The sequence below is a fragment of the Myxocyprinus asiaticus genome, chromosome 12 (assembly GCF_019703515.2).
Source record: "Myxocyprinus asiaticus isolate MX2 ecotype Aquarium Trade chromosome 12, UBuf_Myxa_2, whole genome shotgun sequence".
NCBI classification, from domain to species: Eukaryota; Metazoa; Chordata; class Actinopteri; order Cypriniformes; family Catostomidae; genus Myxocyprinus; species Myxocyprinus asiaticus.
In genome coordinates, this window is record NC_059355.1 from 21,892,639 (window position 1) to 21,911,812 (window position 19,174).

General features: G+C 40.4%; 1 protein-coding gene across 4 annotated transcripts in view; it reads right to left on the reverse strand.

The window, feature by feature from the left end:
• Nucleotides 1-19,174, reverse strand: part of LOC127449504 (BTB/POZ domain-containing protein 8-like) — a 43,517-nt gene that overhangs the window by 11,007 nt on the left and 13,336 nt on the right. For 2 of the 4 annotated variants that reach the window (XM_051712984.1, XM_051712983.1), the window contains exons 6-11: nt 17,455-17,535; nt 17,243-17,339; nt 5,018-5,120; nt 2,618-2,796; nt 2,354-2,527; nt 967-1,096 (exon numbers count right to left, since the gene is read on the reverse strand). In XM_051712984.1, the coding sequence (XP_051568944.1) occupies nt 967-1,096; nt 2,354-2,527; nt 2,618-2,796; nt 5,018-5,120; nt 17,243-17,339; nt 17,455-17,535 (764 nt within the window). Of the gene's footprint in view, nt 1-966; nt 1,097-2,353; nt 2,528-2,617; nt 2,801-5,017; nt 5,121-17,242; nt 17,340-17,454; nt 17,536-19,174 lie in introns of all 4 variants that reach the window. The other 2 variants (XM_051712985.1, XM_051712986.1) reach the window with 2 other exon arrangements.

Genomic DNA, 19,174 nt, shown 5'->3' on the forward strand with positions numbered 1-19,174 from the left:
TAGCAGTGTAGCATTGCAGATAACTACTGATTTCTTGCTCCTTCATCTCAGAACCAGATCCAGCCTTTGATCATCCCACATCTTATCCAGTGCAGCCCTAATATCATCTTAGAAAAGAAAGATCTATGCTCCCTTCAAATGAGCTCCACTTTCAATAGCATTGCTGTCAACCAGTTCCTCTGAAGGAATGCCGCTTGAGTGTTTGTGTGTGCTTTTGCATGCTGAATGCTTTGCACACATATTTAAATGCATTTATGTAAGTGTGTCAAGCTTTGCATTATGTGGGGGGGGGGGATCTTGAGTAAGCAGAATGTAAGCATGATCTTGACAACCAAAGCAATGCATAATTTATGTGCTAGCATATATTTCTGTATGTATCCACATGCGAAACAGGACAACAGAAAGCTAATTGTTCATTTCCCACAGTCTCTAATCAGAACCAGAACAACAAAGAAAGGTTGGACCTATTCCCCAACCCCTTCTAGAAATGCTGAACATGTTGTATGTAGAATATTCTAGCCATCAATGTTAAAGCCATCATCAAAGCATAACAGAGACATATTACAATGGAATGGACTGAAGGACTGACAAGAGACAGAAACTGGAGATTACCCAAAAGGGGTTTCCTCACCACCCTTGGCTACCCACTGACCATGCAAAGAAAGCTCTTCATCACTGCATTGGACTAGAAAAAAAATTAAAAATACACATACACACAACACACACACAAACACAAACAAGCACCAGCACATTCTGACTGCAGCTTGGCTTTGAACACAGAGCTTCCACATAAAGCTATTTCTTTCTTTGTGTTCTTTCTTTATACATATCTCTCTCTCCTCATCTTCAAATTGCTGCTGTACATTTCTTCCAAGATCTGTTGTTTAAACTTCATTTCCATCATTAATGGTTCTTCTTGTCTTTTGTTATTGCTAAATCCTTACTTTGTCTCTCTCCTCTCCTTACCTGCAAGCAGTTTTTCCCGATATTTGGGTTGTAAAGTGTCCCATCCTTGTGTGTGTCGCACTGCAAAAAAGGACTGAAGCATGAAGGTCCAGAGCCTTGTGCGCAGCAAACACAGCTCACGCCTGAATGGCTACCGAAGGGACAGAATGAGTGAGAGAGAGAGTGGGCAAGTCAGTCAGTCAGAGAGAGAGAGAGAGAGAAGGAGGGTGGGTAGATACAACAGCAGGAGAACAGGAGCGAATCAGCAGATGCTTCAAAGGCTGGTTGTCCTGGAAACTGATCGCCGTTGCCTCCCTCTATCATTAACCGTGTCCTGTCCAGCTAAATGGATGATGTCACCAGCTGAGGCTTGGTTTCCCACCTTCTGCACTGAATGTTCATTAAAACCCTCTTTATTTTTCATAGATCCTGCCAGTCTTTCCATCTGTGATTAATTTTTCCCTCTGTCCCTCCCTCCCTTCCTCTTTAATGGACACCTTTTAATCTTCCTCTGCCTAATCCATCCTGCCATTTCCCTGGGATGTAAATTAACTCAGAAAGAGGGAGGAAAGAGATGGGTGGAGAGAAATAAAATAAAGGAAATGACCAAGAGAAACTATGAGCATGTGAGGTGGAGTTGTTTACAATGACCTCTTCGATTTGTAGTGTCACTTTACTATAATCCGACCCAGGCCTGGCCTCGTCCATTATAGGAGAGTTTAAATCCCAGGATCAAATGAAGCTTCTTGTACACATGCCATTAAACACACAGGACATGCTAAGCAGACATTTGCTGCAGGTACACTGCTCGATGCAGCTCAGTGGCAGGCATGGAAATCTGTCCACTCAGTATTTTAATTACAGTGCATGCAAGGGAGCACTGTACTGTTATTCCTCAAACATTCTTCCCAGAATAAATTCAGCTTGAACCACTTAATGTACAGATTCCATTGTAAGTCACTCCAAATGGACTTTTATTGTTAAAATGATTGCCGTACATATTCTAACATATGTTGTCGCATAATGTGTTGATTCTAGAACTTACACTATTCTTTTGCTGCCTTGCAAGCACTGTTGCTGTATTTTCTTCAGGAAATGCAAATTCTTTTACTAAAAAACAGTTAACAGTCAGCATATTGCAGTTAACAGAATGAACACCTTTAATATGAAAAATCAGAACTACTGTTCACAGTAAGCATTTGCAAATTCAATTAAGATCCATTTTAATGAGATATTTCTTTAAAAAGATTTATTCTACATTGGCTTGTTTGTTTTTTAAAGGACATTGCCCTCTTTAGCATCGATCTGACATTATTTTGTCAATGAGATTCTTTATAATAAAAACTAAATTGTAATACTGATTGCTCAATCCATGTAAGAGTAATTACATTTGAATTTGTTACTTTACCTCCACTCCTTCTTGATTGGCTTTCTCATTAGACAGATTGTCTACATCTGTTGGGTCACCACTCAGCTGATCCATGGTAGTAAAGAGTTCACAGCAGTTCTCCACGGTTATGCCCTTTCGCACGGCTCCACACACCTTCCTCAGGAGAGTAGGGTCATGTGTAAACTCCTCTCTCTGAAACAGTCCACATTTGACTGTCAGAGCTGACAAGTTTATATGTAAATACATCTCTGAACATCAATGACTCTCTGTGCTATTATTTACCTTTCTGATGTTGTGGAAGGCAGCGGTGTGTGTGACCTTGGGCAGGTGTTTGACAATCATCTGCAGACACTCTTCTTGCAGTTCATTGGCCAGACTCAGCAACTGCTTTGCCCATTTCACTTCCGGCAGACTGCCAATCAGCTGCTCATTGCCACATAGCACAGATACCACACTCTGCACTGTCTGAAACACAACACACCGTCACACTCATGTTCTGGACTGTCTGAAACACAACACACCATCACATATGCATTCATCACTGTCTGAAACACAACACACGCCATCACACAGACTCTACACCATTTGCAACACAAATTCAAACAAATACCGCACGATCTGAAACAAAGCACACTATTACACACACTCTGCACCATCATCACTATCAACAATAACACAACACAGAACATAATCTAAATCAGGGTTTCTATAACATTTAATTAAAATACAATTTCAACAACAATCCTTTGTGGATGTGTAATTTTAACAACACATTGTCATAATAGCACCTAGTCAGTAAATGAGTCAGATGTCCTTTCAGTTAACGCTCGGCTTTAGCGAGTAATTCATCAGACTGGTTCAAACTGTTAACTCATGAGTTTTTGAGTCTACATGCTGGTCATGCTGTGTGTTTGTTGTTGCATGCATCCAGCAAAGTCAACGCAATAGACGTGCTGTCTATTTACTGTATTGGCGCTGTAGATTCAGGAACGATGCAGGAAACATTGCTGTGCACACCATCTTGAACACAACAAACATCATCACAAATACACTCTGTCATTCACACAGAGTCCATCTTCCCTCCTTCCTCTGACTCACACTGGATGCATTGTTAGAGACTGCACATTTCCTAGTGTAATCCAATATACAGTACTTCACATCAAGGCTGGAAATCAGGAGGGGGAATACCCAATGTTACACAACTGCACTTGGCTTACTGCAGCTGCTCAAGGTCTGGCTAAGTGTGCGTGTGAGTCTGAGTGTGCGTTAGAGACTATGGCTAAAGAAAGAATGTGCTGCTTATGGCTATAACACACACAAACACACTCTCAGTTAAGGCCTGTAATTGCTCTGTAGACAAAAGGGCTCCTTAAAACTGAGATCACAGCTCATCTTAATGTTTTATTGTAGGCTGAAGACAGAAGCAGAAGAAAAGTGAGGAAAGAGTGTTTGATGTTGTCTATGGATAAATGCGTCTGTTTTGAAGCAAAAGTGTTTCCAAAAGTGAGCAAAATCTGACAAAACCTCCTTTTGGGGACATTCTGGGACATCCTAAATTGAAAGTTGATTCATAAATTAAATTAAACAAATAATGTGTTTTTTGTTTGTTTTTTTATAAATGCAAAAAGTTTTCTTTTAGGGGTAGAATTAGTATGTCGTTGCTCAGCTGTTTCCAACTTCTTTTTGGCTCAAAGCGAAGAATAACTTCTCTGTAAGTATGCAGGGGCCTTAAAGACTCCTACGAAATCGAAGAACGAACGGGTGTGATGTCATTTAGAATAAAATGTGGCCAAAACTAAAGAGTTTTTGAGTTCGTTTCAGTGGTTCGTAACAGCTCGCCAGGGCGAAAATTCAGAAAAACTTCGTACCAGCTACTAAACACCTTACTGCCATTGGTCCATGTCATCGGAAGGTGTGACCTCGAGCTCCACCTACTTTGAGGCCAACAGCTAATTCCCGTTCAGTCAGTCAAGTTCAGTCAACATAAACAAACCGGCATACAGAGTTATTAGCGAGGTGGTGCAAACTTACATCTGTACAATCGTTCACATAGAGACATTTTCCAAGAACATGTTATGCATTTGTTTTTTGTTTTTTTAATTAGTTAAAAGGAATCTAATCGACTCATATACTCTTAAGTGCTCATTTACTCATTTGTTTTATATGCTGCTTCACTCATGCTGTCAGTAAGATGTATTACTGTTTGTATTCTGCCCATTAACACTCTTTTATACACCAATCTTTGCAGTAGTATCAATGTCATAATAAAATACAATAACAGAGTGTAATCAGCACATATTGTGGCCACGTATAGCGTGTTAGCACTATGAATTCAGAATATAAACAAGACATCTTTTACAGATCTCTATTCATAGAATGAGGCATGAAATCATTGATAACATATTTTAATGTCACATTAGTCAAGGTTTTACATGTAGTCTTGTACGTGCTCATACTTAAATGTAGCTCTAAACGCCTCTCCAAGCAGAGTGGCCAGTGTCTGAATGTTCGCAAACAGTATGCCATTGCTCAGCTGTTTCAAACTTCTTTTTGGCTCTGAGCGAAGAATAAAGAAGAACTTCTCTGTGAGTGTGCTGGGGCCTTTAAGGTTAGTCTTTTGAACTTATAATTTAGATAGCCAAGTAAACACATGTTGTACAGTACTGTATGTGTGTTACACACCATGTTTGCGATGACAGTTTTGAGGCACTCTCTCTGTAGTTCTGGAGGGAGGAAGGCAAAATTCCTCTCTGACCAGCACTTCACAAAATGCTCCGCGACCCATCTGTGGATTAAAACAAACACACACACAGACATCCATTAGTGCAAGCAATCATCTCTCATGAGAGACACTTGTTTTCAGTGTGATGCCTGCTAACTGTAGGTTTAGGCTGCTGTAGCCTAAAGGGTAAAGGAATAGTTTACTCAAATATGTAAATTCTGTCACGATTTCCTCACCTGCATAATGTTAAAAATCCACATTTTTCTTTTTTCTTTTCTGTGAATAAGAATTTCTGTGAATAACGATTTATATTTTGTTCTGTTCGCCATACAAATCTATTTGATGGCTTTAGAAGACTTGCAATATAGTCATTTGGACTGCTTTCATGGTGTTTTTTGTCCTTTTTGGAGCTTTACATTATAAATCTGCTTCTACTTTTTTTTAGAAGTAGCCTGTAAATTCTGCTAAATATCTCTTTTGGTGTTCCACAGAAGAAAAATAATGATTCAGATTTAAAACAAGATAAGGGTGAGTTAATGATTTTCATTCTTCACTATTCCAATGATATAGGTTATTAAACCAAGTGGCAGTAGCTTCTGCTGGAACTGGACCAGCACTGATAATATACAATCAGATCATTGAGGCTGTACAGATAAACTTCTGTCCTGATGTGTGACTCCTCATCCTACTGCCCGCAGCGGAGGCAGCACCAAAAGATCAGAGATTCAACACACACTCTTGGAGTCACTGGAAAAATCCCGACCTACATTCACAGCTTTCTGAGCTGGTTTACCACAGTGCGCTGAGTTTAGAGTGAAGGGTTTCAAGAATTGAGCATTTACGTAATGGTAATGGTATGAAATGATTAATGGTCAAAGATTTGATTTGCTTGGTGCCCATTTTGCAGAGGACAGATGCATGTTAGTGTCCCTTTCATACAGAAAATCTTGCCAGTGTGTATAACTGTTTGCAGCATGTAATAAAAAGGGTCATATATTTTTGAAAAAAAAAAAAAAATACATAAATAAATGCACTATGAAAAGCTGCAAAAATGGCTCATTCCAAAATTCCTGTATTTCTAACATTAGAAATCCAACACATGACTGCCATCAACGACACCTATTCTTTGTTCAGCAACTTGGCCCAGTCGCGATAAAGTAATATAGAGAAAGTAGGATAGATGTAATTAATCCTACACACAATAATAATATACTATTATTCAATTTGATATAACTTTTGAAAAGAGTAACATTGTAACGATGCTGGCAACAATGACAGGCAGACGATGATGATGTGAAGAACCCAAGTGCAGTGTTATTTTACATGAAGAGTGAATTCCAAAAACGTGACTACAAAACATAAACTAGACCTGACTTTACTTGTCTTGACTTCCAAAATAATGTTACATAAACAATACCTGACCAGAGACAAATGGCAAACATGAGGGCTTAAATACACAGACATGGGTAACAAGTAAACAAGACAACCAATCACAAGACTGAACTAATAAAGAAGATAACAAGACAATGACCATGAACCAATGACATAACAGAACTAATAACTAGAATACAATCAATGGGAACAGGACACATGAACATGAGGGAAACAGGATAATCACATGACTTGACAAGGAAACAGGGAATCACATGACATGGCAGGGAAACAGGAAATAACATGACATGGAAACACTTTTCAAAATAAAAGACATTAACACAAAACATGAACAAAAACACATCTAACCGTGACATATCCCCCCCAATAGGAGTGGCTCCTGACGCCCCAAAACAAAAACACAGAGTTCAAGAGGGAGCTGGGGGGGACCGTGGCAACTTGACGTGGTTACATGGCATGACATGGTAACATGGTATGGCAGGATCCTAACTTGGCCGTGGTAGGTATGGATGCTGACTTGTTGGCCGTGGCAGGCATGAGCGCTGGACCGTGGAGCAGAGGCGAGCCAGGACCGTGGAGCAGAGGCGGGCCAGGACCGTGGAGCAGAGGCGGGCCAGGACCGTGGAGCAGAGGCTTGCTTGTGACATGGCATGGAACAGTCTGGGGCTTGGCTGAGACATGGCATGGAGCAGTCTTGGGCTTGGCTGTGACATGGCATGGATCAGGCTGAGGCGTTGCTGTGACATGGCACGGGGCAGGCTGAGGCGTGGCTGTGACATGGCACGGAGCTGACTCTGGCATGGCTGTGACATGGCACGGAGCTGACTCTGGCATGGCTGTGACATGGCACGGAGCTGACTCTGGCATGGCTGTGACATGGCACGGAGCTGACTCTGGCATGGCTGTGACATGGCACGGAGCTGACTCTGGCGTGGCTGTGACATGGCACGGAGCTGACTCTGGCGTGGCTGTGACATGGCACGGAGCTGACTCTGGCGTGGCTGTGACATGGCACGGAGCTGACTCTGGCGTGGCTGTGACATGGCACGGAGCTGACTCAAGATCAGGGGCAGAAGGTGGCGCAAGCTCTGTGACCATGACGTGGGACGCTGGCTCGGCGGCCATGACGTGGAACTCTGGCTCGGCGTCTACCTTCCCCACAGTGAACGATGAACCACATATCAGTAGGGCAAGGTCAATAAATTGAGTTAGGCTCCTAGGTACTCTGGCCACCTGGCATCAAGGAGGAGATTGGCTCATTCAGCCCAAAGCGAAAACAGTCCTTGAAGGCAATCTCATTAAAATCGACCCTGCTGGTCAGAGCACAAAATCCTCTACATATTCCTCCAGGGGACGATTCCCCTGACGTAAATGAAGAAGCTGAACTGCTGGGTTCATTTTGCGGTCAGGTATTCTGTAACAATGCTGGCAGCATTGACAGGCAGATGATGATGATGTGAAGAACCCAAGTGCAATGTTATTTTACATGAAGAGTGAATTCCAAAAACGTGACTACAAAACATAAATATGGACTTGACTTGACTTGACTTGACTTGACTTGACTTGACTTGACTTGACTTGACTTGACTTCCAAAACAATGTTACATAGTCAGTACCTGATCAGAGACAATGGCAAACATGAGGGCTTAAATACACAGACATGGGTAACAAGTAAACAAGAGAACCAATCACAAGACTGAACTAATAAAGAAGATAACAAGACAATGACCATGAACCAATGACATAACAGAACTAATAACAAGACTATAACCAATGGGAACAGGACACATGAACATGAGGGAAACAGGATAATCACATGACTTGACAAGGAAACAGGGAATCACATGACATGGCAGGGAAACAGGAAATAACATGACATTTATTTTGAAACACTTTTCAAAATAAAAGACATTAACACAAAACATGAACAAAAACACATCTAACCATAACAAACTTATGGGAAATGTCCTGTTGGCAAACTGTATGCCTTCCTAGCCATAGGGTAGGTCATGCGACTTCAGGAAAGAGTGACTGAAGTTTTCTTACAAGGTCCTTGATCATTTTAGTCTGACCTTTATACAATGCATTTCAGAGCAGATTGTTTTGTGAACCTGGATGCATTACAGAGCATGCATGCATTCAAAATTATTACAGAATTAATTAACAAATGATTCTTGATACATGAATCTAATAAACCTTTTTCAAATTATTATTTTTTAAAGTAACCTTACAGGCAGCACAAAACTACATCAGTCCTGACGGATCTCCTTAAGCCACTAATAAACTAATAATATACTGATGACATTTTATACTTCCATTTGCCATTAACAAACATATACTGCAGGTACAGTTGGCCTAATTCTTAACAGATTAGTGGCTTGTTCATCAACATTTAAATCTATCAAATCAAACTTTCATGACATTCATAACTACATTCATGTATTTTCAGTTTTAACTGTCTATTAAGCATTGTATAATGCAATAATGCTTAATGGGTTATTCATGAAAGTTAGAAAATGTTAACATATTTTATATGAGATTAACTACAACTAAGAAACAATTCTGCATCTGTATATGCTGGGTTTTTTTTAAATTGTTTTTCTATGAAAATCTGCGCCAGACCAGTGGTTCCCAACCCTTTTACCTTGAAGCCCCCTCTACTTATATATACTGTAAGTCTACATATACAGTATATCACCGCCATGGATGCGTGCTCTCTCTCCTCATGAGCGCACATGAGCAAACACATAGCACGAGAGCACTATCATTGATGGTCGTGAGAAATGAAAAATGATGATTATAATACAGTGATTTTTTTTGTAACGTGTATTGCCATGGATTTCGCATAACCGCGATAGACATGATACTTGATACATTTCTAGTGGTTGACATTTCTACTGGTCTATTACATACTGACGCAGAGCCATGCAGCAGCTTGGTGGTCTTGTTATAAAGCATCAACAAGGTATGCCATTTTAAGAGGTTTTTACAGTCTTGCAGTGCATGGTTATGGTGTTATATTAAAGTTTCATGACCACTGAAGATCCAAGAAAAAGAAACCCACAAGCACTTGTCCACGTGACAGCCAGCACACCTGTGTTAGAAGCAGAATACATTTGGTGCGCGTCATCCTCATGATGTTGTGCAAAGAGGCTGTTATTAGTAGAGTGACATGTCAAGTTTTTTTTTATTATTATTTTTATGTTTGAGATTTTGCTTATCACGTTGAGTTAGACGAGGACGCTGACATGCTGTTTACTGTTATCGTGCATTCTATGGATTCGTAAATTTTTATTTGACTGGATATTTTTCTCAGAATCTTGCATGTGACCACAAGATTAATCCGTCTTTATTCAAAACGCTGTCCGTCATTTTGACACATAAAAAACAAGCAAGAAATTCCGCTTAAACCATCTTCACGTGGTATATCTCTCATTTGGTCTCTGCGTGCACGTGAAAGAAAGAGAGGGAGGGAGAGGACAGCCCTCGCAGCCATGTGAGAGTGAAAAAAGGTCCTTTTAATGCAAAAATAACTAAAGCCTCATTTAAAAGTATTTGGTATATGAGGGAAGATGCTCCCACTGCCTCCCCACGCCCCCCCCCCACCCCACAAGAGATGTGACGGAACGACACATCCCTCCCGTAGATCATCGTCACCCCACCTCTTCAGAGGGCCATTTTTCAGCCAGGCCCACAACTGGAGTGGGCAGAGGAGAGAAAGGAGAGACGCTGTGACTTTTCCCCATTTGTTGGTGCGTGATGGGGTTCACCTGAACTCAACGAAGAGCCTCATTACCGCTGCCTTTAAAACCCGAGTGCGCCTCTCCTTGGGAGACCGTTCTGTACCTGCTAGCATCTTCATAGGTCCAGGAACGGAGCGGGGAGGGTCCAGCACAAATTAGATGCGTTGCGGCCGACGGGCAGGATGCCGGGATGCTAATCTCCTCAAGCACCGAGGCCCAGGGAAGCCCAAGTAAATATAGCTGCAGGCCAGAGATCTCCAAATGGGGGTGGAATCGCCAAAATAGGGTGTGGTTTCTCCAGAAGGGGGCAGAGTTACTCCAAAAGGGATTGAACCAACTCCAAAAGGGGGTTGCACCAACTCCAAAAGGGGGCGACACCTCCACAGACGGTTAGGGTTGATAAGGGGCTCCCAATATCTTTGTTGGCGGTTAGGAGTTCCCGCCCCTTTTTGGAGCTCTGTCTGCAGCTACAGTATATCCTGAAGACCAGAAGGACGCGTACTTCCACATCTCGGTCTTACCTCGACACAGACCCTTCCTGCGGTTTGCCTTCGAAGGCCAGGTGTACCAGTACAAGGTCCTCCCCTTCAGCCTGTCCTTGTCCCCTCGTGTCTTCACAAAGGTCGCAGAGGCAGCCCTTGCCCCGCTAAGGGAAGTGGGCGTCCGCATCCTCAACTATCTCGACAACTGGCTAATCCTAGCTCACTCTCAAGAGTTGCTGTGCACACACAGGGACCTCGTGCTCCGGCACCTCAGCCGACTGGGGCTTCGGGTCAACTGGGAAAAGAGCAAGCTTTTCTCGGTTTGGAGTTGGACTCAGTTTCAATGACAGGGCGCCTCACAAACGAGCAGGTAAGTTCTGGGACAGCTGGCTGGGTGTACCGCTTGCGCATAGCGCCTTTTCCCTCCCTTGAGGCGAAGACGTGCGCTCTTGACGCCCAGTCGTGTTCACAGACTGTGATCCCTGGATGACTTTCCTCCTTAGCCCTCTAGCAGTTGAGTTTGCGGAGAAACTCGCTGCTGGCCCAGTACGTGCACTAATGAGACCCTGTACTGAGGTAGGTGCTCCACATGTGCTGGTTCCCTGAAGGCGACCCCATGTGATATCTTCCGCAAAATTGTTTCCCTGTCGGTAAACTGCATCTTCCGTCACACACCACCAGTTCACGTAACACAGTTTAGATAGTTGTGGCGTTTTGTATAGGGACCCCTAGTGTCACTACATCGACACAACGTCGAGTGATTCCATTCGTAATCTCCATTCTCTGATGGAGGGAACGAGACGTTGTGTCCCTCTTGCCACAGCGCTGAACTACCGGCTGAAATGGCCGGGACCTGGTCTCGGCTCCTCAGCACAAAACCTGAATGAGTGGTTGCACACAAGCTCCTTTTATACCCGTATTTCCGGGGGAGTGGCATGCAAATTCCACTCGCCAATTCTCATTGGCCTTTTTTCAAAAAAGCAGAGGTATTTGGGGCTCCCAAGAGTGACCCCTAGTGTCACTACATCGACACAATGTCTCATTCCCTCCATCAGGGAACAGAGGTTACGAAAGTAACCAGGACATTTTCCACACAGATCTTGTGTGTGTATAATTCTGTTATTTACAACTGAAATCATTCTTAATCTGAAAATGTAGCACTGGAAGAACTCCTAGAAAGCTAGAAGTAATTAGATATTAGCAATTAAGAGCTTGCAAAATGGGGTAAATTATTTTGCCCCTAAAACTAATCAAAATAAACTGTACTTTAAAGATGCACCAACCCTGCATCCAAATATCCATACTTCCCTACAATATAGTATGCTTAAAACAGAGTACGGTGTCTGAATCCTCAGTAAAACATGTGAGAAATACCCGGATGACCTGCTACATCTGGCAAGATTCTGAAGTGCACGTCCACTGGACACTACTACTGAGAGACGTCAGATTCAAAAACTGTGAGTCGAGCTGCTCTTTTCAAATGTAAGAGCAATATGTACCAAAAAGTTCATCCTTCTGGTTAAACTGTATTTGTTAACCCTCTGGGGTCGATGGACGCGCCGGCGCATCCTGCTGGATTTTTTCTCATAACAGCGGAAACAACTTAAAATACTCCATAATTTTTGGGCATACAGATAAGTATAAGACATCATTAGAGACTATAAAGGGTCTACTTTTATTTGTGTACACTCACAATAACAACAAAACCTTGTGCTTTTGTAAAATAAAGAAAATAAACAGGGTGCGCTTTCAGCCGTCTCTGTCTCCGCGAGCATCTTTTTGAAACACGTCACAAAAATTAACTGAAACTCCACGAATACTTATCAGACAAAGATGAAACATATGTCTAAAGAAAGTTTAAAATGTCTACTTTTAAATAAAACAATACAAATTTAAAACAAATATTCTCCTGCAATGTAATCTGTATGAAACATAGTGATGTACAGTTTCTCCTGGCTCAGCTAATTATCGCTAATGTGATCACACCCACCAGCAGAGCGCGCTATTCATATGGTAATGTGCTGATCAATGCAAATGGTAAACGTCCCCAACAGCGCCTTAAAAAACATCAAGTTCATCATCAGATTCATTCACTTTCCTGCACGTTTGGAAGATGGCACGCTACACAGATGAGGAAGAGTTCACATTTTCCTCAGAAGAAGAGTGGGACTCCTACAATGAACGTTTGAAGAGCGACTTGATCCAGCCGAGGATACAATTTCGGATGAGTAAGTCATTTAGTTTTACTTACATATTAGTTGACATGCTATTTTATATAAACGTACATATTTTACTAGTTGGACTATTTCCAGACTTGCCAGCCAGTATTCAGAGTATTAAAATTTGAAATATGTCCTAATAGGCAAGATTTAGTTACATTTAAATGTTTTTCAGCTAAAGCAGGTATTTAAATTGTATGCTGTATGATATAAATATGATATGTAATATGATCTAAAAATAATATAAATGTTTAGATTATATTTTAACTAGTGTTTATGCTGCCTCATTATCATCAACGAAGCTTGTGCTTGCAAATATCTGTTCAGGTGTAAATGTTTAAAATGTGCTGTAAATATGCCCATATTAGAAAATCAGCATATCAGAATGATTTCTGAAGGATCATGTGACACTGAAGACTGCAGTAATGATACTGAAAATTCAGCATTGATCACAGGAATAAATTGCATTTTACAATATATTCAAATAGAAAACAGTTATTTTAAATTGTAAAAATATTTCACAATATCACTGTTTTTGCTGTATTTTGGATCAAATAAATGCAGCCTTGGTGAGCAGAAGAGACTTCTTTTAAAAACATTAAAAAATCTTACAGATCTAAAACTTTTAAATGGTAGTGTAGGTCTAAAGTTTTTAAGTAAAGTCTTTATGTAAAGAAAATGTATAGTCAGATTACTTCTTTTAACTTAAACTTGATTTTGTGAATAAGCTACAAACAAATGATACATTCAATCATTAAGTCTCCTCACATTCATTCTCTCTCAGGGGAGGGGTCTTTGTCTCCTCAGGTGTGAATCACATCAATATGCATGATCATCCACGCCTCCTCGCATTTGGCCTTTCTAACAATAAAAGTGTCTTACAAAAGTTAAATTACTATATTGTTTTGTATGAATGAGTGATCAGGATGGTTTTCACATCATTTTGTAGCAAAAACTCTAGGCTACAAGATTGTCTTGTGAACAAATGTTTAGTATGTGTTATATGGCCTTATTTCAGAGACTTTTTTTTTCAAAAACCACACATAAACGTTATTTTCTCAAAAATACAAACATGTACATACATGTTGTTCACATATTATTGTAGCCCAGTTTGTGCTGAATACAGTGTTATCAGACTTTAGGCATTAATATGTTTTTAAGCAACTGAAACAAGCACAAATGTCAAGGCATGTCAAAACTTCTCCAGGGCCCAAAACACCCTCAGACCCCAGAGGGTTAAACAAAACCAGAGTAGATTAAGTTTGCAGCTATTGTTACTAAATCATATTAAGTATTAGGGTCATGGGACAATGCCTACGTTCCCGGATGAAGTATGTCTGGGAATGTATTCATTCTCACCTGCATATCTAAAGAACGTACTTTTTTAATGGCTGAGAAGTACGTTCTTCATCAAATGCAGTACATACTCTGACAGTACGTGAATTCAGATGCAGATCAAGTCATTTTCAACAGTCATCTTGGACTTTATACTGACACCAATTGGCAAGGATGCAGCATCAGGCCAAAGCAAATGTTTTTGAATACCAATGCTATTGGAGAAATATTTTTTTCACAGACATATTTGTTAACCCTGATTAATTCATTTCACAAACTAAAGGTAATGGGGGGTTAAGTTGTATTTTTGGCAGGTCATGTGATCATGGAGGCAATCCTGAGAGGGACCACCCCATATAGAATAAAACCACTTTTTCTGTGGTTATGAAATGTTTATCTCATATAAGGCTACATCATTTACATATCAAAAGTGCAAACGACTTCTTTAGGTGTAAACGTTTTTTAAAGGTGTCATGGCATGCCTTTTTCAACCCTCATTCTGACCATCTGTCAGAAACGCTCGGTTTTGGTGCTGCTGCTTTAAGATTTGACAGTAAAAGCCCACTGTTATGATTGGCTCTCTGTTTTTACTGAACTGCTCTCTCTTTGCCATCACTACTCACTGCTACTGGGCAGGTTACAGAGGTGATAAGGTAAAGTAGGCATTGATGTGCTGTTGTGGAGGTGGTCAGATAAAAATGTCTACCACAGTGTGACATCACAATGTGAAGGAAGTAGGGAACAAGTCATTTTGGCAGCTTGGTTTCAACAAATGCTCTTTTGCAGTGAGGAGGAAGTTTTGAGTTCTGAAACATATACTATGTTTTTACAGTACAATTACCTCTTTTATGTTAATACTAGATCGAGGAAAATTTTATTGCTCTTGTCATGACCTCTTTAATGAAAAAAATTACTTGATGCATCTTTAATTAAGTTTAAGAAGACCACATAAGAGTTGAAAAGGTTCAAAAGAGGAGAGGGGGAGAATGCATTCCTCTCACAATTTTGTGTAGGATGAAATTGCTGGCTAAAAGGCTACAAACTGGACTGCTCTCAAAGCAGTCTGGGAAAGTAGGAGTGAGATCGAGAAAACACTCTGAAGCACAAACAAGACAGCACTTCATGAACAGAGAAAGACTGTTACACAAAACACTGTGACTCTGCTTCCCACTGCTGTCTTTAAGTCAGAGCGTTCATGTTCTTAACAATCTGCGCCTGCATGAACAGAGTCTGTAAAAATGGGATGAGTCTGTTACAGGACTTCAAAAGGCTGAATTACACTACCCGACTTAACACAGATTTGAGCTCCTTTTTGCAATCAGGCCGAGTCTGTGCTCATCTGTGTTGTTGGCTCCAGAGTGTAGATTTTGGGCCAGTCGGTGCTGACAGATTTCACCGAAAAAATTTAGTATATGATGGGTGCAGACTCCAATTTCTTACCCTCAAACTATGATTCCATCTAGTTGGAGGATTATAAAACATGTCAGACATTTTAGAGCTAAAAATTGAAGAAATCTAGTAGTGTAAAATGCTCAACAATTCAAATCTGTAGTGAACAGCCAATGGAAATCAAGCACACTGGGCCACAAAGCTCAAGCATTGGAGATGGCGAACAAGCACTCAAAGTGGAGCTTAACTTTTAAGTGGTTTTCACACTGGGTACGTTATTTGCGGTCCAAATCTGAAAGCGATTGTTCCCGCCGCCCCCCGCAGCGTTGGTCTGGTTTCTGACATGCACTTTTCCGTCATCAACTTGCGTCATCACAAACGTGCACATGATGGAAAACAACGCGGGTCACTATATTTGTGTGTTTTTTTTATAAATTTTGTGTCATTGTGCACACCATAGTGAACGAAAACTGTGCCTCTGTGCATAGTATGCCGTAATTCAGCAGTTTTGTATGTCCAGAAGGTGACTGTATCTGAGGCTCACAAACAATCATTTTTGAGGACGCAGATGGTTGCACGCTCTCTAACAAATGTATATAAAAGGCACCTCACAATGTTCCCCTGCCACTTATGGTGCACATGTTTTTGCTACTGATGATGTCATCATGCTTAAATCGGCAAAAATGCATGTGCAAGTCATTTTACTTCCTAAACAAGTGAGGACCCGAGTACAGGTTGCTTTCTCACTCAAGCAAACCACGCCACAATTCCATTGCAACTGAACTCAGACCACCTCCTACAGGTAGTCTCGGGTTCAGTACCACGGTCTGCTCCCCGGTCCGCAAAACAGCTTTCGCATTACCAAATTTTTCATGCAAACCATGCTCTGTTTCGGACTAAACTGCCAGTCTGAAAGCCCCCTTAACGCCACCCACCTCCAACTTGTGTTGCAGTCTCCAGAGGTCTCCAAATGTGCTTGGCCTGTTTCTTTGAAACAACAATAATGGCTGAGCTCTCGTACACCCATTTTTGTTTACATCTGTCATGAATCTCATTGAACAGGAGGGCTTGCGTTTCTGTTCGAGTTTCTTGTGATCAGATTGATTTGAAAGTGGGGTAGTGTGTGATTCTGAATTAATTGATGTGTGATGCCTTGTTTTTGTTTTTTTTCGGTATCCATTTACACTGTCAGTAAGTGTGTGATACCTATTATTTTTATAATATGTTCAGAAGTTCTTTAGTATAATTCTGCCTGAAGAGATGCAGAAAAATTACAAAGCTACAGCTGGGAAAAGAGCTGTTTGACCTGCAATTGAGAAAACTGTACAGTGATTGGAGGAATACAGCTCTGGAGTCACACCAAAGTGCTAGAATGTCTTTTTGGCTTGAATGCTCTACAAAAGCTGAACCAAAGCCCAGACTTTACTCGCTCACAAAAACACATCACATAATGTGCCCCCAAAGAGTAGTAAATGACAGGATGATAGTGCTATTGGCACTGCCTGTGAACATACACACTCTCCAAACATAACTTGGACTAACAGTCCAAGCATAACAGGAATATTAACACTTCTAGTCGCTAATAGATAGGATGTACATGCCGTGACCTCTAATGCTGGTCTCACCTTTGGGAAAAAGCGGCAGTAGTCTTGGGTCAGGACCATCTCAGCCACATCTTTCAGCCCCTCCAGGCCCAGCATGTCTGCCGCTAACACAACCTGACTGAGAAGCAAACACGCACACACACACACACATCTCAAAATCCAGCTAAAGCCACTGATTGGTTTAATCACAGCCAGAGGCAGTAAATGTGACTACATAAGGTGTACTGAAGTACCTGACATTGGTTCCTGGAGGAAAGTCTACGATGGCACCGTACATGAAATGAAGCAGAACCTCCATCTCATCTGGACCCAGACTGATCAGAAATAAATACAAAACAGATACACACTCCATTTATTTTGAAGCCTTACATGCTCACAAAGGTTATTTTAACTCAACAGACTGGCTATAATGCACTTTACTGCAACTTCACTTTTCTGTTAAATACTAATATGCGGCTTTATTGTAACTGCTATGATTTATTTATTGTTGCTCTAAAATTTAACAGCATATGTCACTTTACTGCATTGTCTGCTATGTACTGTATTTTACTTGCTGTATTGCAATACAAAATCTTCTACTTGTTTTGAACAAGACTCAGTTTTGTTGTTGTATTGTCCATTTTGTTAGTGTCTGAGCCTCATCTTAAAGCATTTTAATGCCTAGTAACCCCGGTGTAAGCTGTACAAATGATAAATTAAACAACTTGACTTAAATCAATTATTTGTTTCTAAAAATGAATAGATAAAGACTGAAATTATTTAATTAAAACAATTTTCTTTTCTGTGTTAGCCTATTTCCAGTTGAAACAAGAAGGGCTGGACATTTCAAAGGCCCTGTCCTAGTCAATAGTCTTTAGTTTACTTCAAACTACAGCAAGCACACACCTGACAGTTTGTACTCGGAGGGTGAAGAAGAAGAATATTATTTATTTATTTAATATTATTTATATATATATTATCAAACAAAGGCCATGCAAAGGCCAAGTGGAATTACTTTTGGATGTTTTTCTCCAGTTATTGCAGCGTATGCATCCAATTATTTAGTCCATTCCCTCAAGCACCAGCGATATAAACAGAAACAGCACATTCATAAGAAGTTGTTAGTGCAAATGGACTGTATGCAATGAATTAGAAGAATAGAAATATTTCTATGGTAGTGACACACTTCTTTTATATGCTTAGAAAATGTTATTCTCATCAGGATTTGGATGTACTCTCCGTTAAATTATGGGGAATGTAAGTATTATTAATAATTTTCATCAACTGACACAAAAATCATGGCTGGTATTAATAGAGATTGTATTAGCACACACTTCACTTCTACCAGTCGATTTTGAACAATTAAATCCATTTAATTGACATTTCTGATTTTATCAGAAAGAATGTGATAAACAAATACATACTGTATGTATATTGAAATTTAATGACAGCGAAGGAGGGGATGTGACTGCCATGACCAAAGGTTTGTTGTGGAATCTTACAAGGCATGTGTCCCAAAAACACCATCATATCAGTTGATATGTGGAAAAAAGATCTAAATGTCAGTAATACATGTCTCTCTCTCCCCAATTAAGTATTTTGAATAATCATTTCATCATTCTAATCTAAGGCATCTTTACTGTATTATGTCCGGCATTAAATAGAATTTAACTTATAACGTTCTAAAAAACAACCGAACTTATCCATTTTTTAATTTTGCGTAGTTTGACTTTAATTGATTGCCATCTAAAATGTATTTTAGTGCCATAATTTATGCAATTTATTTGCAGATGAAGAAGCTCAGCAAATGTGAGTCGAGGTAGAGAGGGGTGGATTTAAAATCTTAAACATCTTTAAAAGATTCAAAAGCTAATATTTCTGAAAGTTAACTTAGTAATGACATATGCTGTACAGTATATACAGTATACAGTTGAAGTCAGAAGTTTACATACACCTTAGCCAAATACATTTAAA